Source organism: Sinocyclocheilus anshuiensis, unplaced genomic scaffold (assembly GCF_001515605.1).
Source record: "Sinocyclocheilus anshuiensis isolate Anshui unplaced genomic scaffold, SAMN03320099.WGS_v1.1 scaffold477, whole genome shotgun sequence".
NCBI classification, from domain to species: Eukaryota; Metazoa; Chordata; class Actinopteri; order Cypriniformes; family Cyprinidae; genus Sinocyclocheilus; species Sinocyclocheilus anshuiensis.
This window is the reverse complement of record NW_015536549.1, coordinates 513,789-540,638: the sequence shown is the minus strand read 5'-3', so window position 1 is coordinate 540,638 and position 26,850 is coordinate 513,789. Positions and strand designations below refer to the sequence as shown.

At 36.1% G+C, this 26,850-nt stretch overlaps 1 protein-coding gene across 5 annotated transcripts in view; it reads right to left on the bottom strand.

Annotated features, from left to right (window-relative positions):
* LOC107699113 (double C2-like domain-containing protein beta) overlaps window positions 1–26,850 on the bottom strand; it is a 73,728-nt gene that overhangs the window by 7,273 nt on the left and 39,605 nt on the right. For 4 of the 5 annotated variants that reach the window (XM_016500289.1, XM_016500305.1, XM_016500313.1 and 1 more), the window contains 6 exons: window positions 25,775–25,849; window positions 18,454–18,563; window positions 13,056–13,182; window positions 12,856–12,912; window positions 10,406–10,530; window positions 269–350 (listed from right to left, as the gene is read on the bottom strand). In XM_016500289.1, the coding sequence (XP_016355775.1) occupies window positions 269–350; window positions 10,406–10,530; window positions 12,856–12,912; window positions 13,056–13,182; window positions 18,454–18,563; window positions 25,775–25,849 (576 nt within the window). Of the gene's footprint in view, window positions 1–268; window positions 351–7,853; window positions 8,048–10,405; window positions 10,531–12,855; window positions 12,913–13,055; window positions 13,183–18,453; window positions 18,564–25,774; window positions 25,850–26,850 lie in introns of those variants that run through there. The other variant, XM_016500321.1, reaches the window with a different exon arrangement.

The window sequence follows — 26,850 nt, the reverse complement described above, 5'->3', positions numbered from 1 at the left end:
TTTTATTGCAATTATTACTTTAGATTAAAAACGATAATCAAGACTACTTTAAACTCCCTTATAAGGCCTATCATTTAAAAGCCTTTGGTTTGCCATTGCATTTGTCTGTGACTGGTTACAATTCTCAACCACTGAAAAAACTGTGTAAAAGACATTTTAGTGCAACAGAAAGAAATCAGCATTTTTCATTTTTAATAAATTGCGAGAACCTTAATATTAATTAATTGTGCAGTTTCATGTGACCACACCTTTAATGGAAATAGCTGACCTCGTTAAACTCTGGGTTTAGTGTCTTCTTCTTTACTGAGGTTTTGTATTTGGACTTTTTCCCCATGTTAGGCTGCAAAACACTGATAACGAGAAAGAGAAATAGCCAGAAATTAATCATTCCTCTGCAGTGAAAATTTTATAACTTCTGAAACATCAAAGCATATCATTAGCCCCGTTTGTCTCAAGCTCACAAAACATCCATGACATAATCAAGACAGAAAAAAACACAGACAAGGGTGTAAGAGCACATTTTAGGGAATGACAAATTCTAGAGAGAACAGAGAGAGAAACCTTGTATAGTGAGGTGGTGGTGGGATGGGGTGTTGTTCTGGGTGATTCATTCAATCTATTACAGACGGAGAGATGATAATCTCTAAATGAGGATGGATGGAATGAATGGATTGAGAGGGTGTTGGAGGACAGATGATGCATCCACAAGGTCTGTGGCTCATGGAGTCATCAGTGGATTACCAATCAGGACTCATCATTTATTATTCATGAGAGATCTCAACCTACACAACATGTTACAGAGGACAGAGATGGAGAGAGACGTGTGAAGTGAAAAAAACGTATGGGGATATGATGCAAGAGACATATTGCCATCTACATGGATCCATGACGAGTTGTGAAACTTGCTTCCGTACCCGAAGCAGTTACACAGCACACAGTTAAAGGGTTAGTTCACCCAAAAATGAAAATTCTGTCATTAATTACTCACCCTCGTGTTGTTCGAAACCCGTAAGACCTTCGTTCATCTTCGGAACACAATTTAAGATATTTTTGATGAAATATGAGGGCTCTCTGACCCTCCCATAGACAGCAAGGTAACTACCACATTCAAGGTCCAGAAAAGTACCAAGATGATCGACAAAGTAGTCCGTGTGACATCAGTGGTTCAACTGTTAAGTTACGAAGCTACGAGAATACTTTTTCGCGCAAAGAAAACAAAAATAACGACATTATTCCACATTTTCCCACTGATGTCAAACGTACTACTTTGTCGATTATCTTGGTACTTTTCTGGACCGTGAACGTGGTAGTTACCTTGCTGTCTATGGGAGGGTCAGAGAGCCCTCAGATTTCATCAAAAATATCTTACATTGTGTTCCGAAGATGAACGAAGGTCTTACAGGTTTGGAACAACACGAGGGTGAGTAATTAATGACAGAATTTTCATTTTTGGGTGAACTAACCCTTTAAATATGTTTTAATAACATGTAGAGGTTGAACAACAATAAATTCACTATGAATGAATCATGCCGGTGTATATTTGCACATGACATCTAGTTGTTTGAGGCTGATTAAGTAAAAGAATTAAACAAATCAAGTAACTGCAATTCAGACACATAAATTAGCTCTTTAAAATGATGAAAGCACATATCACTAGACCATATATCTGAATGTTGTTTTTGCTGCTTTTCGCCATCATTTGATGAGCATCTACTGCTATGATCAATATATATATATATATATATATTGATGTATAAAATCAGTTGCTCTAATATAATATTACCAAACCTTATGAATGAGTCATTTGTTGAATTCAGAACGGTGTACTAGTTACTATTTTACTTACTATGTCTGCCATAGAAAGATGAATACTGTAGTAAGAGTAGTATGCGGATTCAGTGATTGAGTCATTCAATCAACTGAATCATTCAAAAACACTGATTCATTCAGATTAAGACTGATTCATTCATTTAATAGACAAACTGAAATTCTGAATTTGAAATACATGCAGCCAAAGATAAATGATGGGAAACAGAAATTAGTTCACTCCAAATCCTACAGCGTCTTTTTGAGATGTTGCGTATGCACAGTCACAACAAAATTAACAAATCAGTCTCTGAGACAACTTGTTATTCCCAAGACATATCAGAGATTCATATAAAAGAACAAATCATTCATGAAAGATTGTACTAAACAACTGTGCTGAACCCATAACAGTTCTGTAACTATTGTGTCTTAAATTAGTTTCTTATCAGCTTATTTATTGAACGGGTGTATAAAGCCAATATCACACTTGCAATCATGCTGTTGGTTTCCATTAAATGTCAACTGGATAATACTGACAGATTATCATTTAACAGCACAGCATGTGTTCGGTGCAAAAAATGATTTACCACTGGACTAATGACTCACTATTGAAAATAATAATAGATGCTTGATTAGTAACTTTCACATAATGACATTTAGTCAGAATATTAATGATGTTTTTTTTCTGTGTGACAAGCTTTAAGTCACTGACAGGATGATTTTGCATTTCTAATGGCTTTTTAATGTGATCCTATTAATATTTTATTGACGAGTCCTGTAATAAGTGTTGGATTTTAATTGGTCTATACATAGTTGTCATTTAAATTTGCAACATTTTTAGATGTGTTCTCCCAGGACCAATGAGTAGACAGGCCTGGGACATGTTCCAGCTGTTTCCTTCATCTCTTCATGGAAAGTTGTGACAAAGTTCAATCAATGGTTTATCAGACTTTGAAAGAGTTACAGGGCAGATAAACTTGATTTAAATGGCAAAACACAGTGATGCTAAACATGCTAATATTAGATGCTATTTCATTAAGCATGAGGCACATAATGTCCTTCTCAAGAAGAGCTGCAGGAAATTTCATTCTTGATACCATGGGGCTCAATTCAGATCTAACCCTAAGGAGACAACTCTTGTCATCTGGGTAATTAAAAGAATAACTGTTGTCATGGAATAGCCTGTCTACAATGACAACCGTCAGTCCTGAATGAAAGAAGAATTTGGCATGGACAAAATGTTTACGCCTACAATGAGACAGTCTTGAGTATTGGAAATCATTGTGTAGCGAGGGCAAATTCAGATGAATAAGAATGTCATTTTCAATGTTAACCCCCAGTCTATTATTGAGCCCTAATCTTACAGACCTATGTTATTTCTTGCAGCAAGTTCACTTCATAACAGGCATGGTAAAACAAGACAAAAAAACATTTCACATAATATTTACATATATTAAAGCTGAAGTGTGCCATTTGTAATTAGTGCAAGCAGCATAAAATTAGTGTGTAATTATCATTCCTTTACCTCAAACAGTAGCAAAGCTGAAGGTCATGGGTTTGATTCCAAGGTGAATGCATGAACTTATGAGTACACCATGAATGCAATGCAAACCTTTTTGCTTCTGCCAAATGTAAAAGTAATTTCTGTGCCACTAGTGCCATCAAATGAAAATGTGTATAAGTGTGCCTATATCCCTTCTATTATATTATGCAAAATTCATCAGATAAATATTACGTCCAAATACACAGTATTCATAAAATACTAGCTAAAAAATGTATGAATGACCTACTGCTACCACCCAGAGTTATAAGTATCCAATGGACACTTTACTATCCGATGAGGCCACGGGAGAGTCGTCACATGACAACGCCAACATGTAGTGTGTACTGTAGGATGTAGTATGTCCAGATTGAATTACTACACACATGCATACTTAAAACTTAATTCTACAGTACTGTTCAAAAGTTCGGGGTTCCTAATAATTTTTTTTTTTTTACATTTTAATAGTATTTTATGAGAAAAGTCTCATATGCTCACCATGGTTGCATTTATTTGATTGAAAATACATAAACACAGTAATATAAAGTAACTGTTTTATATTTTTTATATATTTTAAAATGTAATTTATTCCTGCGATGGCAAGTTGAATTTTCAGCATCAATACTCCAGTCTTCAGTGTCACATGATCCTTTAGAAATCATTCTGATATGCTGATTTGCTGCTCATGAAACATTTCTTTTTATTATCAGTGTTGAAAACAGTTGTGCTGCTTGATATTTCTTCAGGATGCTTTGATGAATAAGTTCAAAAGAACAGCATTTATTTGAAAAGATTTTTCATAACAATGTAAAAGTCTTTACTATCAGTTTCGATAATTTTAGTGCATCCTTGCTGAATAAATGTATTAATTTCTTCAAAATAAAATAAAATAAAAAATGTTATAAATTCTAATCGACCAAACTTTTGAACATTACCCATTAATGAGTCAATCTGACAGTCCTGTCTCTAACTCGCACCACTGTTTGAGCCAAAGTTGTTTTGTTGTGAAGCTCAAATCACTGAAACAAACAGACAAATGCTCTGAAAGCACCATAGAGTTCAAGTGTTGACATGTTTCCTGGAAATCAACCACTATATTTGACTCTGCACTGAGAAAGGAGAAAGTATTTTAACATCAAGAAAATACACACTTCAGCTTTAATGTGCACCTGCATCCATGTATCCGTGAATTAGTCACTAATTACATTTTAACTTAATCGTTTCTGCAGTTAGTGAAAAATGCACATTTAAGATGTCTGTGCATGATGCCAAGCATCTGAATAAACATTTGAATGTGAGCCTAAATGTCTTGCCATTGCAACAAGTTCAGATGAAAGCGGAACTATTGAAACTGTGTCCCGTGTAATGACATTAATTAGAGCATGTGCAATAATATCTGCATTCCCTTGTCTGTTCTAATTATGTGGTGATGCCGAGGGCCAGATGAAAATAGAGCTGAACTCTACGGGGTCTCATTCATAATCATTTCATACACACACAATCTGAAAAGTGGGGGCATATCTAAATCTCATCAGCCTCTCTAAATACACATTAGAAATATCATTAGTTTTAAATGCCTAGTTGCCACGGTTACACTCATGTGAGAAAGTACTTGAAAGCATAAACTAAACTTTCCAGAAACAGCATTGTTGTGACAGATATATGAATATAAAAAAATGCATACTTCTGTCAAACACGGCTTTTCTTCTCTGCTGTTGGTCATGTCTTCGCTCCTCAGGAAGTTTGCTTTCTGTCAGCGGCTCAGCGCAACTGTGCCAGGCATACTTGAGTCATGAATATTAATTGTTATGTGATGTTCACCCTAACTGATTTGCTAAAAGTCATACGTTTGTGAATGCTAGCTTCAGCTGGATTACCGTTTACCATTTGTGTGTTTGTTTACTATCAAAGCAACTGATTGACAGAGGCTTCTGGAACATCAGATCAGAACTGACCTGATTTACTTGTATTAATATACATTCCAGTTCTTATTATTTATAAGGGTGTGCACAAATAGTAGAATATTCGATCTGTAGTTATTATTCGGAAAATAAAAACACTATTTAAATTTTACTACGTGTTGCTTTGCTGGCCGTAAATGCAGGGAATCCATGATGAATCCTAAGCACGCAAACTAAAAGTCAGTTATAACTAAATGCACTGGGTGGCACAGATAGTTAACAAGTTAACTGTATTTGATCACAGAATGTCGTTGTCTGCCTCGTGAAGTTTGGAATTACTTTGATCAAAATGATCTTACTAAATGATCTTACAAAATGGAATTACTTTTGATCAAATGAATCAGTGAAACGGAGTTATCATAATATCACCACCACAATGAGAAAACACATGAAATCCAAACACCATTGGACCGAGAAAAGACAGCTGTCCATCACTGCATTCACGACTGCGGGTAAGCGCAGCTGTACCCGAGTGAGCCGAGAAGACAGCTTATCTGATAGCCAAATGATCTTGAGACATATGCTTCCTTTAAGTTTCCTCGAGGGAGAGTGGTTTAAGAACAGAAAACACAAAGCGCTGTAAGAAACTTTGCTTAGCACACCGTTATCTTTGTGCCTCTGGAACGTCTGTGTTGGCACATGGTCTTATCAGACTGAGGAGCCCACTTTCATGTGGATATTATTGTTTTTCCCAACATTAACATGATGTGAGACAATATAAACATAGGCCAACTTGAGTATATGTACATTCTGTACTGTAATTGGCACGGTCTGCTTTATTTTTTTCTGTTTGCTCTGCTTAAGCTAGAATGCTTTTGTTCTTATATATATATATATATATATATATATATATATGTTGTTTACACACGTTTTCAACTTAAAGAAAACCTTGAGATATAATGTAACGTTGTTGTAGAACATTGTTGTGTATGATGCCTAATCATAAGCTTGTTCAGAAATTGTGACAAAAATGTGAGTATTAAAAAAATAACGTCTTTCCCGCTAAACGTCAAACGAATATATGAATATTAGTCTTTTATGAGACCAAATATTCTAATACAATATTTTTGAAAAATGCCCATGCCTAATTATTTATTGGAGCATGTTATTCAAAAGACAAATACCATCTTTAAATGCTTCTGAAAGCATCTTTCCATTTTGGCTAATTTCACCAAACTAATCATCTCCAATAACCTGTCATGAAGAGATCATGATCTAATCAAGTCCTAAACAGCGCTATTTTAGTATCATTGAGATACTATTATAGTTTTTATTTTTATATTTTCCATTTTAATTTTTATTTTAGTTAAAGTTTTAGCAATTTTGTTGTGTGTTTTTGTCATTTTTAGTAGTTTTTTAATGTCTATACAGTTTTTATTAATTTTTATTTCAGTTTTAGTTTAAAGGGGGGGTACAATGCTGTTTCATACATTTCTCCCGGAAGAACGTGCCCGCGCACGCATCGACCAGAGCAAGAGCGAGATTGCGCCCATCAACGCACTTCATCTGGCGGCAGCGCTGCATGGGACTTGCTCGGGAAGAATGTCTCCAATCCAAAGAAGTGTGTTTTTGGTTGTAAAGGAAAGATAACTTTGTTCAGCTTCCTAAAGAACCCAGCGTTATGTAAACAGTGGATACAGTTTGTTTTTCCAGAGCAGCAACGGAGTTTCACAGGTGTGTTTGTTGACGAACGTTTTATAAACAAGGCCCAGTTCGAGCTGGATTTGCACATCGTTTGATACTGAAAGATGGAGCGGTCCCAGCTATAAAAGATCCCGGTCATGATTCAGAACTGCAGACGGTAAGTGAAACGGCATCAAATGTCTGTTTTGTTGGCATTCGACGCCCAAGTGCTCATCACTCTTTAGCTCCACCCACGGCGCGCCTCCAGGAGCTCTGCTTTTTCCGGAGAGAATCGTAAAGCTGTATCTTTCTTTTATAAATATGATAAAACTAAAGACTTTTTGGAGATATGAAATATGCAGTACTACTCTATAGGTACTCAAGATTAACATGAGATTGGGTGAAACTGTGAGTTATGCCCCATTTAAGTTATTTTAGTACATCAAGTTAAACTAAATGAAAATGACAAAAGTTGCCTTGGCAACTACTTAAAATAATAATTTGTTTATATTTTATTCAGTTAACGTTTACTTCAAATAGCAGTTTTTTTATGGTTTTAATTTTATTTTCAGTTTTAGTTAACTATAGTACTAAAGGGTAAAACTGTCATTGAATATCCTGTTTCCCTAGGGAATACGTCACATGCTGGAAGTAAAATGGTTTGCAAATGTATTTCATCAACTTTTAAGTAATTAATTAGCCTTTTTATCTTTGCATCCCAAGAAAATAAAACTATTTAAAGTATAACAATTATCAGATAATCTGAATTATGTAATTTGTAAAAGTGTTTGCCTCTGCACACACACGATCTCTGCTGAAAATAATGAATTAATCACTGATTGCTCAAAAAAAAACTTTATTGAATGGAAAGGCTATGTCTAGAAATGATTTTCTTGGGTAATTACATTTGAGATGTTTCGAACACAGCTGATGTGTAGATTCCTTTCCTGAATTTCTCTGAAAATGCCTGTAGCCTTGCCTTAGCACATTGATTAAATTGATTTCCTTCTAGCAACCTGGATATGGTGATTAAATTCACATACAGGAGAGAAGAGATAGAGAGTTGTGGGTAAGCTTCCCTGCATAAGCTTCTTCGGTTAAAACCAGACACTGTTGCCTGAGAAAAACAGAAAAAAAAAAACATGTGAACGTCATTAGCTGCAACTCTCTAAATCTAGAGATTTTGTTTCTCTTTCCCCCTATGGAACGACTACAGTATTGATTGGCCCCCAGTTTCCCTCCACAGTTAATCCCTACTTGTGTCCAATTTCATGTTCCCTCTATTACAGACTAAGCCAGTCCAGGACTCAACAATAACGATCGCCTGTTGACCCATGGCCAAATCTGTTAGAATGGGTTAAAATGTCAAACCAATTCATATGCCATCATTTTCAAACAAATAAATTTAAAATAATTTATAGGGGGTTTAGTGGTATAATTTCTAGATATTATTGCAAACCAAAATATTATTTTTAATAGGTTTTTTTTGAACGGTAATTAATTGTAATTAGTTTTAATAAAAAGTCAAAAAAATCAGTCACATTTATAAATAGAAAAAAACAAAAAATAGAAATACATAAAAATAAAATAGAAATACAAAAAACTGTTTAGCCCCGTTTCACAATTATATATATATAATATTATATATATATATATATAATTGATATTTAAATGTAAATAATTTACATTAGCTAATTAGTGACACTGAAAACACCCTTTTTTTCTTTTTTTTTTACATTATTGGTGTTGACAGTTACTTCACATTATTTTAGTTTTTTTGGAATTTAACAACGTCGTTTGCACTGCGTTCTTGCGTTACTTGATCTTTTTATTTTGGTGCGTCAATCTGTTGAGTTACTTAGTATAGGAAATTATGATCCGCACTCACGAGAACAATCTTCTTTTTTCTTTTATTTTACATTCATTACTGATGGGAAAAGACACAAACGTTTCGGCTCAAAGCCTTCCTCAGTGTGTAAAGCAATTTCAAGTTTTTTTGGAATACAATAAATAATTACAATTAAAGCCTTTATTTCTATTAAAAAGTCAAGAGTGACTGATGTAGAAAATCCAATCTAATAAAATTAGTTTGCTGCTTCAATAAATTCCAGCTAAATCCAGCCATAACTGGAATCAACCTCAGCGGACAAAAAAGCCAAATAACATCTCCAGCCGTCACAATGCACAAACAATCCCAGCATCCAAACAAGCCTCTGCCATGCTTTCATACGTGTCACGAGAGATGCAGTCAAAATTTCCACCTTATCCTAAACTATATTGACAAGTCTAAAGCAGCTGTCACACACACATGCACAAGCACACTCCCAGCAGTCTATCCTGCTGTATAAAAGCAGTCCACTCTCCAACAATAGATTTCCACTGCTCCAGTGAGCCCATCAGTGCTTGTAACTGGCACGATAAACAAGGAAATCCTAATCTCCTCGGAGCAGATAGTGGAAAAAACTCCTCTGCATCACACAACACATCAAAATACATTCACGATAAGAATGAACAGGACCCCATCAACAGGAAGAGAGTGGTCCAAGATTTATGCATGCTTATCAAACTTGAGAGGAGAGAGAGAGTGTGAGGAATGGATAGAGTCGAGAAGAAGAGGTATAAGAAATGATAAAAGAGCATGTGATGGGAAACGGAGGGCAGGAAGCCGAAGCTGAGAGTGCAAGATTTAAAAAAAAGCAACGGCCGAGATTTTTCTGACTTTCCACTTGCCTCTGTGAATCTCTATGCCCCATTAATTCCCTATGCCTCTAAATAAAATCTCCTCGTGTCTTAATGTGTGGGTGGACTTTGAATTATTCTTCGCAAGAACCCACAGGGGGATAAATTATGATCAGCCGGAGGTACAGAGAGAAATAAATCACCCAGAAATGAAATCCATGATGCTAACTAGGAGGAGGGCGATGCCAATGAATTGAGTCATAAAGCAGTTACATGTTCTTACGTTTGCCTGATGCTGTGCTATGCAATGATTCAAGGGAGGACGAAACAAAATTATGCTTGTTAAAACTTGCTTTTTTTGATTGTAATAAATGTGAAAATTAAATAAAAGCTGTGAAAATGATAATCATGCCCATCACTGACTCACTACAGGAGCCCTGGGGATTGTACTTGTCTGCTAATTTGCTTTAACTCTAACATCGGTGCTTTGAGGTACTGATTACAACATTAGCTCCACTCGTGTGGGGTTGTAGGCTCAAATCATCACACAAAGCCCATGGGTCTCATTTCAAACTTCTAAAAAACAACAAACCAAAAAACAGTCTGTTCGATGACTATCTGATGCATATTGCGAACAAAGCTGGTTTATTCTGACTGCCTGGCTTTGTATGCTTGTGCAATGCTAAATACTCAGACTTGACATGAATAGGCATTCATGTGACTCCATCTGCCTCTTTTATCAATTCCTGTTACTTTGGCACTGTCCACTCTGTAAAAAAAGTGACAGAAGACTCACATTTTGACAAAGGGGTCTGAGTACCCATTCGAATCCATGGCGGCGAGGTGAGCACAGCGAATAATTCCCACAATCAGAGAACTCTTCTCTGTGATGTACATCAGAGAGACCAGGATACGACCACGCTAGAGAAACAGACAGACAGACAGGCTTGTTTCCACTGATCAATGTCAGTACGGTACAACGGGGCTAAACATCCCCTTAAGAACAATGTGATTGTTCTTCTAGCCCAAAATAAAGATGATGGAAAAATATTTATTTTTATTGTATACAGAGGGAGTAACAAAATTTGCATAAAATATATATATATATATATAAATAAATAAATAAAAAGGGACATTTTATCCCAAGTGTGAAGTAAATGAAATTTTAAAGAATTATATGGCAAGATATTTTTGAGTAACATTTGGCAAGATATTTTTGAGTAATATTTAGTAGGGCTGGGTTTTGACACAAATTTCACGATTCGATTCTCATTCACAAGCTTGCGATTCGATTCACAATTCAATTCGATTCGATTCCATATTGATTATTTTGGATATATATCAGGTACAGTACATACCAAATTTTCTCAAGGGAAAAAAAATCTCTCAACTAATGCTGTAAAATATACATGAGAGTCAGTTGGTACTACATTACTATAATATTGAAGGTTAAAATTGACTGATTTGTTAAAATTACACTTAATGAAGTTTTTAAAATAATAAAGTTACAATTACATAATAATACTTCTACTTCAATTCGTTTTATTTTTTTATATAAATGGTGGATGTCATAAAAACTTGATGGATTTATTCAAACATAAGTTAAACATTGAAGAACAGTCAAATTTATAATTAAATATGGTATATGGTGCATATATTTAGCAAAATGCCCCTCTCTACAGTTTACTTTTCTATCTGACTAATGAGTTTATGGTCACCGAATATGTTGTTCTGAGGTAAACGTGACGTTATGTAACATTGTTTACAAGACGTTATAGGCCTATTGACATCTTTGCGCGGAGGAAACACTGATTGAGCGATTACATGTGACAGAATACGGATTGTAAAGTTTTACTCTTTCTTTTAACTTGCCTTCGGATGTTTAGTCATGTTTATTGTTTATGTGCTGAAACTGGTATTAATGTGGAGGAGATGATTAGTTCACGTGCGCCTCGCACTGCTGCGTCTGTTGATCTGAGGCGCTAAACAGCGATCTGTCACTCCACATTAAACAGCGCCAAAACGGCATTTATTGTTTGAATACTGCAATACAATGGACAGAATTTGAAATCTGAGACTTTGTTTCATATTAAAAGTACCAAAGCACAATGCTTATTATGATATATTGGATGGGAAGTTCCCTTCAGTGTTCCGTCCATTAACTGAAAACAGGCTAGACTAATCGATTCTTGGGATTTAAGAATCGTTCCGAAAAAATGAGAATCGATTAATATCGAGATATCGATATTTTTTTACCCAGCCCTAATATTTAGGTATATGCTTAAACCCCTTCAGTAAAGAACCAATTTTATGTTAATTTAATATATTTTGGCTTTAATAACCTTTTAACTTAAACTAAAGCACAACTTTTAGTAAATGAACATTATATATATTGCAGTTACAATATTAGTACAGGCAAAAATAGTGTGTTGTCTCAAAATACACTAACAAAGTTTGGGATCAGAGATTTTTTTAGCTATTTTATTTAACAATTATGCATTGAATTGATCAAAAGTGACATTAATAATGTATAAAATTCTATTTCAAAGAAATGCTTCCTGAAAGAAACTGTTTCCAGTTTTGATAATAATAAGAAATGCTTCTCGAGCATCAAATCAGCATACTACAATGATTTCTGAAGGGAAAATGGCTGCTGAAAAAGCCTCATTATTTTAAATTGTAATAATATTTCACAATATTGCGGTTTATACTGTATTTTAGATCAAATAAATGCAGCCTTGGTGAGCATAAGAGACTTTTGAAAGGTAGTGTGAGTATATACTTAAAACTCCATGAGCAAAGGATGTTTTTCTGTTCATTTATTTCAGAAGTTCATTAAAATTAAAGAACTACTTTTAGTTAGAGAACACTATATATAATATTAGTACAGGCTAATATTATAAGAATTTTATCTCAAAATAATCATGATAATTTTAGAGATTCTCATTAGTGACATCTGAAAAATATTTAAAACTTATTTTAAATGTAATTACCTCAATCAGCTACTGAACCTGATAACCTTATGGACCAGGACAGTTTATCAGTCCAAAGTGAAAAACAAGTGTTCAGGAAAGTGCTTTTCTTTCTAATTAGTGTTTTGAGATAATAAAAATCAGGTCTGTTTATCCTGGGGGCTTTGTCCTCGTTGTACCCTGAATGTGAGTGTTCTACATTCGGGGCTGTTTCAGTGTAAATAGGGAGTTTCCAGAGTTCTAAAATATGGTATGGAAAGTATCGGATCTTTACCTCTTCTTCTGCAACAGGAGCCCCAGGATCCACTGCCTGGCTGTTACCCTCCCGGGTCTGTAAGACCATAGAAAGGTTATTAATAATACAGCAAATGCCCAAACACTAAATTATGCATCGTACAAATTCTAATGGACATAACCTCACAACGGCCACAATAACTCACTCACACACACACACACACACACACACACACACACCTGTGCAATTCTCTCAAGGCCCATGTAGTATTTCTTGCTCTCTCCCTCCTTCAGTTTCTTGAGGGCCACCCTGACTTCACCTATGAACTCATTCCGTCCTAAACGATCCATATCACACACACACAGCCTGCAAGAGAGAGAGAGAAAGATGGCACTCAGAACTCTTCAGCTCAACTCTCAAGACAGAACGTGTTAGGCGTGTCACATACAGCCATAGAAAAAATATGTCAAGAGAAGCTGAGGCTCTGAACTGAGAAGTAGGTGTGTTGAGGCAAGTTGGAGCTAAACTCTGCAGGACACCAGCCCTCCAGGACCGAGTTTGGACAGCCCTGGACTAGAGGCTGACCAAAATATGGTTTTTGACCAGTTAATTTGTGCTGATAAAAGCTTTTGGAACCATCAGATATCTGGAAAAATGAACACTTATGTTCATTTTTTCCCAGTTCAACAGCACCTCTATGAGCACCCGAATATTTCTAAAATGACTTAGAAATGTTGGTGACAAAATTACTTTACTACATAAAATGACTTCTGAATTTAAATGAAGACAATCTGCAGGATTGGATTACTGTATAAAAATAGTCACGCTATTATTTTTTAAACGTTTCATGCATTACTATTCGGTGGCAGAGCTACTAAATCAACAGCATCACAAAATTATATATATATAAAAAATATACTGTATCTGAGTTGCAATCTGAACGAATCATAATGATTTAAAAGACATGGTTACGGCAAAAACCCCAACAACAATAATAAAAAAAAAAACATCTTTTGTAATGTCTTTTTGGATGCACATGTAAAAATAAAAACAGTGCAGCCAGTGCAGCCTGATTCATGAATGATTAGTTCATGAGAGTCTCTTTGATTCATTTCATTTGACACTTTTAATGAATGAATCAACTTTAATGAGTCAAAATTCTCCACAACTGCAGAGTAATTTTTTTAATCGTTCAAAAGAGCAAATAATTCATAAGTCTATGATTCATTTATTCATCAGATACTGGGTAAAATGAACACTTATGTTAGTTTTTTGCACAGTTTAAATCATCCTGTTCAACAGCACCTTTATGCAAATCCGAATATTACTAAAATTATTTAGAAATATCAGTGACAAAATTAATTCAGATTAAAATGACTTCTGAAATGTAACCAATCTGAAAGACTAGATTACTGTATACATAAAAAGTGTCACAATATTAATTATGAAGCATTTCATCCATCGCTATTCGATGGCAGAACTACTAAATTTAAAGCATCATGACAAAATAAATGATACTGTATGTGAGTTGATGTCTTACAATATAAATGAATCATAATAATTTAAAAGACATGGTTACAGCAAAAAAATAAAATAAAAACCTCGCCTTGTCTTGTCTTGCTGGATGCACATGTAAAAACAAAATAACAGTGCAGCCAGTGAAGTCTGGTTCATGAAGAAATAATTCACAAGTCTATTTGATTCATTACAATTGAGTACTGAATTGAAAATTATGAATTTATTAAATGGTTGGATGGATGGATAAAGTAAACTTTAATGAGTCAAAAGACTCCGCAACTACTGAGTATTTTTTTTATCATTTACTGAATCTGCCAGAATGCTTACTGAATTAACATCTGACTCACTGAACCGCATCATACATTCAATTCATGTCTGACTTGAAACAAACCTCTTTCACAGTGTTTTGTGTCCTTAATCCTCTAAGGACGACATTATGAAATATAATGCGAGACTTAAATCAGTATAATTGCTGACTGGTTTAACTGCTGGCTGACTTGAACTCAATTGCATAAAGTTAAAGTTACATGTTACAAGTTAAAGTTCAGTTTTTTATAATGTATTTTATATTTTATATAAAATTAATTATATATTATAAAAATGAATAAAGATTAAAATATGCTATTATAAATATATAAATATGCCATATTATTTTTTTCATCAATATATAAATTTTAAATACTATGGGTTAATTTGTTTTCCCCCACCTTAGTTATTGAAACCTGCAAAACCCATTATCGGTCAACCTCTAGTATTGACACTGAGAAAGAGGGAGATTAAGGGAAGGAAACAAAATGAGAAAAGAGGAATTTAAGCAAAGTGCACAATGTAAGAGAAGACAGATGGTTTTTACGTCAGCGACAGAGATAGAACGGAAAAATAATATCAATATGAATATGAAAAGACTGTGGAAAGAATATACAAAAAAAAAAAGAATAAGAATAAGAATATAATATGAAAAAGAATATGAATGAATATGAAAAGACTGTGGAAAGAACATACAAGGCAGAAAAACCTGGATGAGAAGACAAATACCCAAATGTAGGAGAGGAAGAACTGAAGTGTTAATGTGGGTGTCAAAAGATCCAGAGCGCGAGAAGCTGCACGTAAGCAGATGACACTGACATCATGATCTTGTTGGCTTCTAGGGCTTCATTAGTCATTCCTTCCAGCCAGGTGTGTACACATGCTCACATAAACATATGCACACACAGGAGGTGGATAACAGGTGCTCTCCACTTCCTGTAACCTGTCCTGGGGACCGTTCTTCCTGAAGCTGCTATTTATTACTTGTGGGGTTGAGCTTTTCCTTGTTAATGTCAGTCACAGTGATTATGCCGAGAGTTTGCATGCAGTCAGAAGTCACCAGCATGCAGGACTTACGAAAGACAGGTACTATTCAGTGTTTATTCAGTATCGAACTTGAGAGTCAGATGAGTCATGGGCAGACCCACGCAGAACCTGTGCCCACAGGATTTCACAAAAAAGCTCCACAGGTTTATGCAGAATTTGACTCCTCGTCATTCTGAATTTTTCACACGTTTATTAAGTGGTTCATATGCTAATTCGATTAATGATTTCAGCTACCAATAAGAGTGCAGTACACTCAACTTCATTTAACACATCTTACAATATCTAAAACTGCTCCACATGATGCTACAACAATGGATGGATGGATGGATAGCTAAAATGATAGAATGATGGATAGATTGACCAATGGATGGATTGACCGACAGAACGATGGATGGATGGACCGTCCGACCGACCGACAAAACGATGGATGGATGGATGGATTGACTGATTGACTAATAGAACGATGGATGGATGGATGGATGGATGAATGGCTAGAATGATGGATAGACTGACCAACAGAATGATGGATGGATGAATTGATTGACCGATAGAACGATGGATGAAACTCAAATTTTTCATGGTCTCAACCTAAAAGTGGAACAATGAATTGTTTGACCGATAGAACGATGATAGAATGATGGATGGATGGATGGACTGACCAACAGAACGATGGATGGATGGATGGATTGATGGAACGACAGAACAATGGATGGATAGATGGATTGACTGCCCAATAGAACGATGGATGGATAGTTAGAATGACGGATAGATTGACCGACAGAACGATGGATGGATGGATGGATTGATTGATTGGCCAATAGAACGATGGATGGATGGCTAGAATGATGGATAGATTGACCAACAGAATGGTGGATGGATGGATTGATTGACCGATAGAACAATGGTGGATGGATTGACCAACAGAACTATGGATGGATGGATGGTTAGAATGATGGATAGACTGACTGACAGAACGATGAAAGGATGGATGGATTGATTGAACGATAGAATGATGGATGGCTAGAATGATGTATATATTGACCGATAGAACAATGAATGGATGGATGGATTGACTGATAGAACAATGGATGGATGGATAGAATGATAAAACACTGAATAGATAGAATGATAGCTAGAATGATGGATAGATTGACCATGAATCAGTGAATGTATCTAAACAATTTTTTTCACTATGATAAATCTAATTCCTCCACCCAGAACTATCAAAAATGTTGAAAAGTTGTCAAAAATCCCTCCCCACAACTGTATATTGAACATTAAACTTCTGATTGGCAGTAATCATTGCATCATGCATTTTCACTCTTGTGAGAGCAGAAAAAATGACGCTGTAAAGTGTCACGTCTGGTTAGGGCACAGAGTCAGGGTGTTTTTAAAATGTGGCAAAACAAATTTGTCTGCTAGGCTCCTAAAAGAACACTCACACTGCCTACTAATGAACAATGAACACATACTGTATGCTTCAGTGATACCTGTTATGATGACGACTCTGGTAATAGCATAGGATGCTTTTCTATAACGGCACAATAGCACTATTGATAACACATTCAGAAAATGTTTCCTGCCAATAGCCTGCCACCAGCAGTCATTGCTCTCATGTGGGAAATTACATTCACATGACAAAAGACAAGCTGATGATAGAAAAGACAGAAGGCCATACGGGAGGAAATATAGTAAATATGGAACTACTCGCTTTGGATCAGATCTCCAAAATCTTGCATTACAATGTTTGGGATTTTATACATAAAATATGAATTCTTCTCGCCTCACCCTTCACTGAACTACTGCAGTTAGGTTTGAGATCGGCCAGCTGTCACAGCCCAGACATAGTCACTGTGACAAGGTGCTGACGCTGCCTGTGGTGACATACTCCATCTATGCCCTGGGCTCCGACAACCTGCTCTTCGGGATGATGGTCACAGAGCGTAACAGAGCGGAAAGTATCATCGAATCAAACTCATCCAGTGGGATTCCAAAGTGGCGAGAATCCATGTTTACCACAAGAAACACTTTTGGCAGAATGTATGCAGCTAATTGTTTTTCTTAAACTACAAAGATGTTTCTGTGTTAAACAATTTCACAATTTCTACAATATCTTAGCGTACTGCAGAGGCAAAAATCTCTGGATTGAAACACTGAGGTAAATCGGGGTTGAGGTAAAAACTCTTTCAGCATGAAACTCAAATTTTTCATGGTCTCAACCAAAAAGTGGAACAAGTAAAGCAAGCTGCTTCGCTCTCTCTTTATCTCTCCCTCTCTCTCATCCCACGAGAGCTCCTGCTAGGTTTGTTTCCCAGCTGTGGATCACAAGGGTTTCTATTACATTTCTAGAGAAATTGCCCCTATCTCTTTCTGTCCTCTGAGTTTTATTGCTCAAATTGTACCATACCTCTACACCGAAGGTTAGACCACATTGTGGGTGTTACCTTAAGGTTATTGTGTGTTATTGCACCACAGAGACGTCCACTACACACTGTCGAAGACACACACTCATACACACATGCCCACACACAATGTGCTCCGAGTGGCAATGTGCTTCTGGAGAGTTGACTTGACCTGAAAGTAATGAAATTCACACATGCACACACACAAATGACTCACACGCTCTCACTGTCATTAATACATCGGATGGAGACACTCACAGGGTTTAACAGAGAGCCATATACTCAAAGGTGAATTGAAAGTGCAAGTAGAACCAAAAATACTTGAAGCTGGTGAGGATAATGGAAAACAGAGGTGGTACAGTACCTGAGGGTTTTGGTGGTCATGTCAGCAGCCGTGATGCCGTGATAGATGAGCGTTTCGTTCCACACTGGATTCAGCGTGTTCTTTAAAGTCTTAGTGCGTAATTTATTTGCCTGAAAAAGAGAGGGAGAGTGTATTGAGACTGATAACGAAGTTAATTTATACACACACTGGGTCAAGACAAAGCTGCTCGCACAAAATTTCTGCTGGCTTTGAAACAGCTGTGCGCACACATAAATTTGTTCTTACCATCAGTCTAATGTTGATGAACCCAGATTATTGTAAATGAGGGAGCGTGTGCTTCAGTTAGTCATTAGCATAAGACACGCCCAAATCACCTCCATATAAGGGCTTCCACACAACCTCTCCTATCCTATCTCCTAAAGATCATTTTCATCTGAGCACATACAGCAATATTTTTTGCCTTTTCAGGCAAATTCTATCCCAGACTGAGCTGTAATGGACATCATTTTTATTACTCTTGGATGTAACAATTGAAGTAAGATTTATTGTGGGGTAGCTAGTGAATTTGTATATATATATATATATAAAACACTGCCGAAAAGACCAACCTAAACCAAAATTCCAGCTTGTTTGTGCTTGTTAGTGCTGGTTTGGTTCTCTATAAATTTTATAGAGCATTTTACACACATATATTATACACAAAATTATGCAAGATAAGACGACTTATTTTTAGGGAATATAACTTACAATTAAGCTTTTCTTACCCCATTAGAAAAATTTTCCTTTTTAAAATATTGTACCTTAAATCAAGAAACATAAAGAAGAAACTTCTTTAACATGAAGAAACAAGAAACTTAATTCAAGATATATTCTCTGAAAACAAGAATTTGTCTGTTTTTAATGATGTTTAGATGTTTTTACTGAAACACAAGACAAAAATACTGATGAATACAATGACTTTTTTCAGTGCAGGTGAGGTTGAAACACGTTCTCAAACATTATTCCATTAAAATAAAGCTTTAATTTATCACCATATATCCAGTGGAATGTTTCCATGACTTTTACGCAATGTCATCATAGAACAGCACCATGAGCTTATTATTGGGACAGTCCCCCTGGAGCAACATGGGGTTAAGTGCCTCGCTCAAGTGCATAATGGTGATGGTCAAGCTACCCCGCGGTTACCAGCCTGAGCCTTAACCACAACACCACATCACCCCAGTACATCCTAAATGAAGAAACCGAGCTCTAAACTCATGTAGTGATTAAGGCCAGTAACTGGAGTTGAAGCTGAAGTTTTATGTTGTAGTTTTATCTTGAATGAACATCACCGAAATATGTATAAATATGGATTTGCACATAACTGCACATTAAACATCAATATCAATACTGCACCACATTTTTCTGTTTAATGATGACAGACTTTTTTTGACAGGGCGATCTTATCACATCATGAGAATGGCTCAAATGGACATATAATAAAATAAAAATACATAAAATATAAATATAAAAACATAAATATGTATAAACGTAATATAATTTAAGAATGTAATATAATTAAAAAAATTAATATAATTTTTAAAAATGCAGGGTAACATTTTTTTTTACAGCTGCTAAACAGGTGTAGTAATAATTTAATTTTGTACCACGTGTTTAACCAAAAATAAATAAATAAAATCTGAAATGATATTTAATTATGACAAGGACACAGAAAAACTTAGGAAGTATCCAGCTACACCTAACAAAGTACATAAATAGTTTGAGACAGAGGTGTCATGCACTTTTTGCAGTCCTGGCTCATTTTGTAGCCAAGGTGAGATACATTAAGATGCAGAGAGAGAGAGAAAAAAACTTAGTTTATGTAAGTGTAAGGCTCAGCTGGACTCTCCAAATTTAGATAAGTGAAAGTGCCAGTATTTCAGAACCTATTTTACCTGCAATAATTTTTAAGAAATAGGATTTTTAAATCTACTTGGACCAAAAATCTGAGGGGACACATGCCCCTAGAATGAGCATGATGCATCTGGGTAGAGATGACAGTGGGAGAGATGAAGAGGAGAGTCAGTCAGGGAGGACAGGAGAGGAAACATCATTTATCTCTTCTCCCTCAGGTGAAAGGCAGACATCTGCTCACCTACTTTGCAGAGGAGAGAGAGAGGATGGGAGGCTTTCCACAGCTCACCTCCCCTCTGTCACAAACACAATCATCATTACCCCTTCTGTTTCTTACCCTAAAATCTGCTCCCCCTAATACTCACATACATACACTTGTTTACCTAGCTTTCTAAATGAGCATATCATGAGCAATGATACATTTCTGTTTGTTTTTATATTTCAACTCATTTTATATTTAACTAAACTAATTATAGGATTAACCCAAACCCTAAAATAAGCGTATTCTCTAATGATCGAGTGATAGAACAATAGTTAGAGCGATAGATACTGATATTTAGAGCGATAAACAGAATGGCAGACAGACAGATGGACGAACGGATAGACAGACAGATTGATAATTTTAAAGCATTTTCAATATATTAACATTATTTATTTTATTAATATTATTATTACATATTTTTGTGTATGTGTATGTTCATTATATATGAACTTTAGCTTTCTCTACAAAGCAGGTGATTTCATGTTTTACTATCCTTGTGGGCAAAAGCATCATACCCATGAAGACAATTTTAAAAGAAACTTCCAAAAATGTATGTTATTAATTCATTTGTGTTGTTGCTGTAAGTAAAAAAGGTGTTCCATCTAAATCTGGCCAGTTCAACAGAGTCAAAAATTCTGTCATCATTCATGCACACCCATATTGCTCCAAACATGCATGACTTTTCCTCCTGTAGAATAAAATGTCAAAATTGCTCTTTTCCTGGCAAAAAAAAAGTATGCTGATGGCTGGCTGTCAAGTTCAGTAAAAATTTTGCTTGGTATATTCAAACAACAACAACATCATATTAGGTCGGGGCTTGAACCCGGGTCCCCTTTCACGCTGCACAAAAACTGTAACACTGAACTCATCTCACACAAAACACTACAAAGCAAGTAGAAAAGTGCTTTTTCCCCCCTGTAGTCATGTCACACCCTGCCTAGGGTACAGAGTGAGCCAGTACCACCGCTGGTACTCCCTGAAAAATGGTTCCACTGCTTGTGGGGACGTTTGCTCCTCTCAATGTAGGCCAAATCTGACCACCCACAACACACACAAATCCACAGCTCACCATCACCCCGGCTGTTTCTTCCCTAAAATTCTGCTCCCACCCCATACTCTCACACTCTCAACTCCCCAAACTGGGCAATTACCCTGCAACAGCTCATTTAGCAAATTAGTGTTAAATCAAAGAAACGCTCTAGCTGTAAAGACCCAAACACAACCTCCCAAACCGCAGCCTCTCTCGCGCTCGCTCTGCTGATAGAGCGAGTCCACGTCATTCATTGCCTGAAGAACATGTTGCTTCTCTGCATATTTCATTTCATCTCTCTCTCTCTTGATCTGTTCTACTCTCTGCGCTGCTGCATTTAAAGCTGGAACCAGCCAAGCTTGGCTATCCTCTCTCGTCCCCCGAGGATGCTCGGCAAATGAATAAACACACTTTAATTCCAACAGACATTAGCAAAAAATACATGTGACAATTCATTAAAACAGCACCAACTGAGCAAATAGCTACTGGGACTTGAAATGCACCATTCAAACCACAACTGATTTAATTGACAGACACACATTTTACTGTGGAAGTACCATGGTACAGTGATGGCGTTAGATGGTAAGACCATATTAAGTATTTAACATACAGTATTTACCATGGTATTTACAATTCAATAAGAAGGTACCAAACATTACATGTCAAAGTACCATGGTATTACAGTATTATCTGATAGCATCCCATACAAAAATGTACCTTGGTACAATGGTGGTACAACCATATTCCTGGAAATATATAAATATAATATATATACATATACATTACGGTTTAATGTTTTGGAAAGAAAGTCTGGAAAGAACAGTTTTCTATTTCAATAGGTTTCAAACTTATTCCTGTGATGGCAAAGCTGAATTTTCAGCAGCCATTACTCCAGTCTTCAGTGTCCCATGATCCTTCTCAAATCATTCTAATATACTGATTTGATGCTCAAGAAACATTTCTTATTATTCTCAATGGTGAAAACAGTGACATTTTTCAGGATTCTTTGATGAATATAAAGTTCAAAAGATTGCCATTTATTTAGAAATCTTTTGCAACATTATAAATCTCTTAATAGCCACTTTTGATTTAATGCATCCTTAAAGTATTTTAATTCATTCTTAAAGTAATTTAAAATTAAAGTATTAATTAATTAATTAATTTATTCACTTTACTAGAAAAGTGCATTAAGAAAGTAAACTTTATTTTCATGTTGACTTTAAACTTCAGTGATTGTTAAGTGGAATAAAAGCATGGCACTTTAGACAGTAAAGACTGTGTTAACCATAACAACATAGTATTGGTTGTACACTCATATAATCAGAGTTTGCCTTTCAAGCATTCATCAAAAAATGGCTAATTACCCCTACTACCTTTTCAGCTATTTTTCTCCAAGCTCCTCACTCATATTGCATATTTGCCTGCAACAGCATATGGTTTCACCTGTCTCTCTCCTCCTGCCAAATCGGTGCTATCACATTTTCTTCTAAATATTTTATCCTCAACTTTCACTTCTCTCTTTCCCCTTTTCTCTCTCTCTCTCTCCCTTTCCTCCCTCCATCTGGCCCAGGGCAGTGAGATTCCCAGAACAGCAGCTTGGAAGAGATATCTCATTATCCATGCTGTGTGATGCTCCTGCCAAATCGGTGCTATCACATTTTCTTCTAAATATTTTATCCTCAACTTTCACTTCTCTCTTTCCCCTTTTCTCTCTCTCTCTCTCCCTTTCCTCCCTCCATCTGGCCCAGGGCAGTGAGATTCCCAGAACAGCAGCTTGGAAGAGATATCTCATTATCCATGCTGTGTGATGATGACACACACACACACACACACACACACACACTCGACTAAGAAGGGGCCACTCTCCAGCCCTACAATCTCTCCCTCCCTCTCGCTTTTTTCCTTATGCTTCCTGCACTTTTTATGGGAGGCTGATGGAGTTCCTGCACAAGAGGAAGGGATAGTTCAAGCAAAAATGACTCATCGCCATGTTGTCCCAAAGCTGCTGTGTTCAGGTTGCCATTTTCCATACAATGAAAGTGGATGGGGACTAGCTATTGTAGCATTTGTTAATATTTTGAATTAGGTTTTATTTGTATATTTTCAGTTTTCATTTTTATTTAGCTTTTAGTAATTTTGTAATGTGCTATTGTAATTTTTAATATATATTTTTAATATTTTTATAAAGCTTTAATTTTATTTTAGTTTCACAAATTTTAGTATTTCAAACACATTTCAGTTAGTTGTCAATGCAACATTTCTCATTTTCTTTTTTTGTTTCAAATTTTTTATTTAATATTCATTTTTTTATTCCTGTTTTTTTTTTCAATTACTGAAAACATTTTAGCTTTAGTTAACAACACTGGGTTAAGCTCTCTTAAACGTTATAAAAGTAGCCCATATGATTTGTGTGCTAAATTTAAATTGTTCTGAAGCAATACGATGCTTTAAGTGAGGGACAGAATCAAATGTAATATGTGACTACTGAAAATCTTGCATAGCAGTTATGGTCACTATTGACTTTTATTGTACGGAGTGTTGTCTAGGCAACATTTCTAATATTTTGAAAATTTTGAAGCTTTTATTTTTATATTTTCAGTTTTCATTTTAGTTTGTTTTAGTAATTTTATTATGTTTTTTTTAATATTTCTAAATAGCTTTAATGCATTTTTATTTCATGTATTTTAGTACTTTACCTTAAAATGTAAAAAAATTTGACAAATTAGACAATTATTGTTGTCTTGACAACTAACTGAAATAAATAGATTTAAATAAAAAAAAACTAGTTTTCATCTTATATATATATATATATATATCTTTTATTTTTTATTTTTTATTTTTTAAATACGGAGTATGATTTAGTGCTTTAGTTTTAGGTTCACAACACTGGGACAAGCCCTCTTAAATATCATAAATTGGAAATAATGCCTTGACAACTATGTAAAATAAACAAGTTTAAGTTTTTCATCTAATATTTATATTTTATTTCAGCTCTTTTTTTTTCTTTTTTTACACTGAATTACAGAAAACGTTTTAGTTTTAGTTAACAACACTGGGTCAAGCCTTTTTAAAAATCATAAAAGTAGCCCATATGACATGTACACTATATTGCAAGCTGTCCAACACTTTCTGTGAGGAACAGATTGAAATATAAGATGTGACTACTGAAAATCTTTCTTAGCAGTTATGGTCACCATTCACTTCCATTGTACAAACAAAAAAGCTCTTTTTATCTTTCACAAAAAAGAAGGAATGTCATATGAGGTCGAGTAAAAGACAAAATATTTATTTTCAGGTGAACTATTCCCTTAATAATTGCATATGGATGCATATGAAACCATGAAGTGTGTAAAAGGACAAAAGGAGAGAGAGTGTTATAAATGGGTTCTTTTAATGCCTGCACGCCCACGTACGTGCCTGAGTGTGTGTATGTCTGAAGGTGGGCATCTCTGGCTCGTACACCTTTTAAAAGCCCGGAGGTGTCTGTATAACCCTGGCGGTCGATATTTACCAGGCTGGCGTGTGTGGGAGCGTACACAAGACGTGACGCTTCTCGTTTTCTCTTTCCCTCTCATACATATACACTCCTCTGTTGACGTGAGTCGTGTAACAATCTGTGCTGTTTCCATGACAACCACCTGCTGCTGTCCCCCCTCATCTGTCTCTCTCTTTTTTCCATCCCTCCCTCCCATCCTGCACTCAACGCTGTGTTGGTATTCCAAGGTCAAAGTGGGTCATGTGGCGATAGACAGAGATATAGCGGCAGAGATTTGGACGAGAGTGCGGGAGGACAGAAAAGAGTAAAAACCGCTGGAGAGAAGACATGACGCTTCTGACTGCTCCTGTCTCAGCCTGGCCTGCTTTGAACAGATTACAGCGCCGTGCATTCGTCACATGTGATGAAAATGAACGGAAATGAAAGAGAGAATAATTCAGTGCTGAAGCACTCACTGAATCCACCCATTTCCACCGCATGTTCTCCACATGAACAGCTTCAGTGCTCAAGGATGGCCCTGCCAGTGATGCATGCTCACATGACGCCTGTGTGTTTTGTGCAACGCACGTGTTGACGTGTGTGTGTGTGTGTGTGTGTGCATGTCGGGGAATCGTAACTTGTGCTGATGGTGCAGCGAGAGTTGAACCATGCTGTGTGCGTGTGAGAAGGTTGCAGTGACCTTGCTTGCTCCAGGCAGGAGGTGGAGTTTTACATATGGATCCGCCAGTCCATTGGAGTCCATGGCCTTCAACCCCTGTGGGCACAAACAAACACACAAAAGCACACAGACTTCATGTCACAAAAGATGCACACACATGTCTGGGGTGAGAGGTTGATGGATCATATCCTTACAGTGATATGCACACTTTAGGGTGCATGGTTCTCTGTATGGAGTGGACCAGAGGCGAATCCTCGAACTCTGACATGGGTAACATTACAGTCAAGACTGTTTAACTTAGAAAAACATTTTTGTTTGTTTGTTTGTTGTTTGATTGCTTAAGATTGCAGTATATTTTCATTTGGGAGATGACAAGCAAGCAAATTTTATGTTTAGTAAATTATCTGTTTAAAGGGTTAGTTCAAATGAAAATTCTGTCATTAATTACTCACCCTCATGTCGTTTCAAACCCGTAAGACCTTCGTTCATCTTCGGAACACTCTATTCAACAATTCATCTCCTCCGCATCAACCTGGTGCCATTTTGAAGAATATCCGCTGGACATAAACAGTGTATGCTGTTCTGTGTCAGCTGCGTCACATGGATATGCTGTTTCCATTCAGATCAAATCACAACAACCAAATCACAACAACGTAGGAAACAGATCCGGCGTGACGCAGCTGACACAGAACAGCATACACTGTTTACCTCCAGCAGATATTCTTCAGTCGTTATTATTTTTTCTTTTGTGCACAAAAAGTATTCTCGTAGCTTCGTATAATTGCAGATGAACCCCTGATGTCACATGGATTATTTTACAGATCTCCTTGCTATGTTTCTGGACTTGGGAGCATTTCAGCTGCGTTGCTGTCTATGCAGGGTCAGACAGCTCTCAGATTCCACCAAAAATATCTTAATTTGTGTTCCGAAGATGAACGAAGGTCTTACGGGTTTGAAACTACATGAAGGTGAGTAATTAATGACAGAATTTTCATTTTTGGGTGAAATAACCCTTTAAATACATGATGCTACTTGCTTTTGCTGGTCAGTTTTAGTGGTGTTGGGTAGAGAAATTTAAAGAGTACATTTTATTGGAC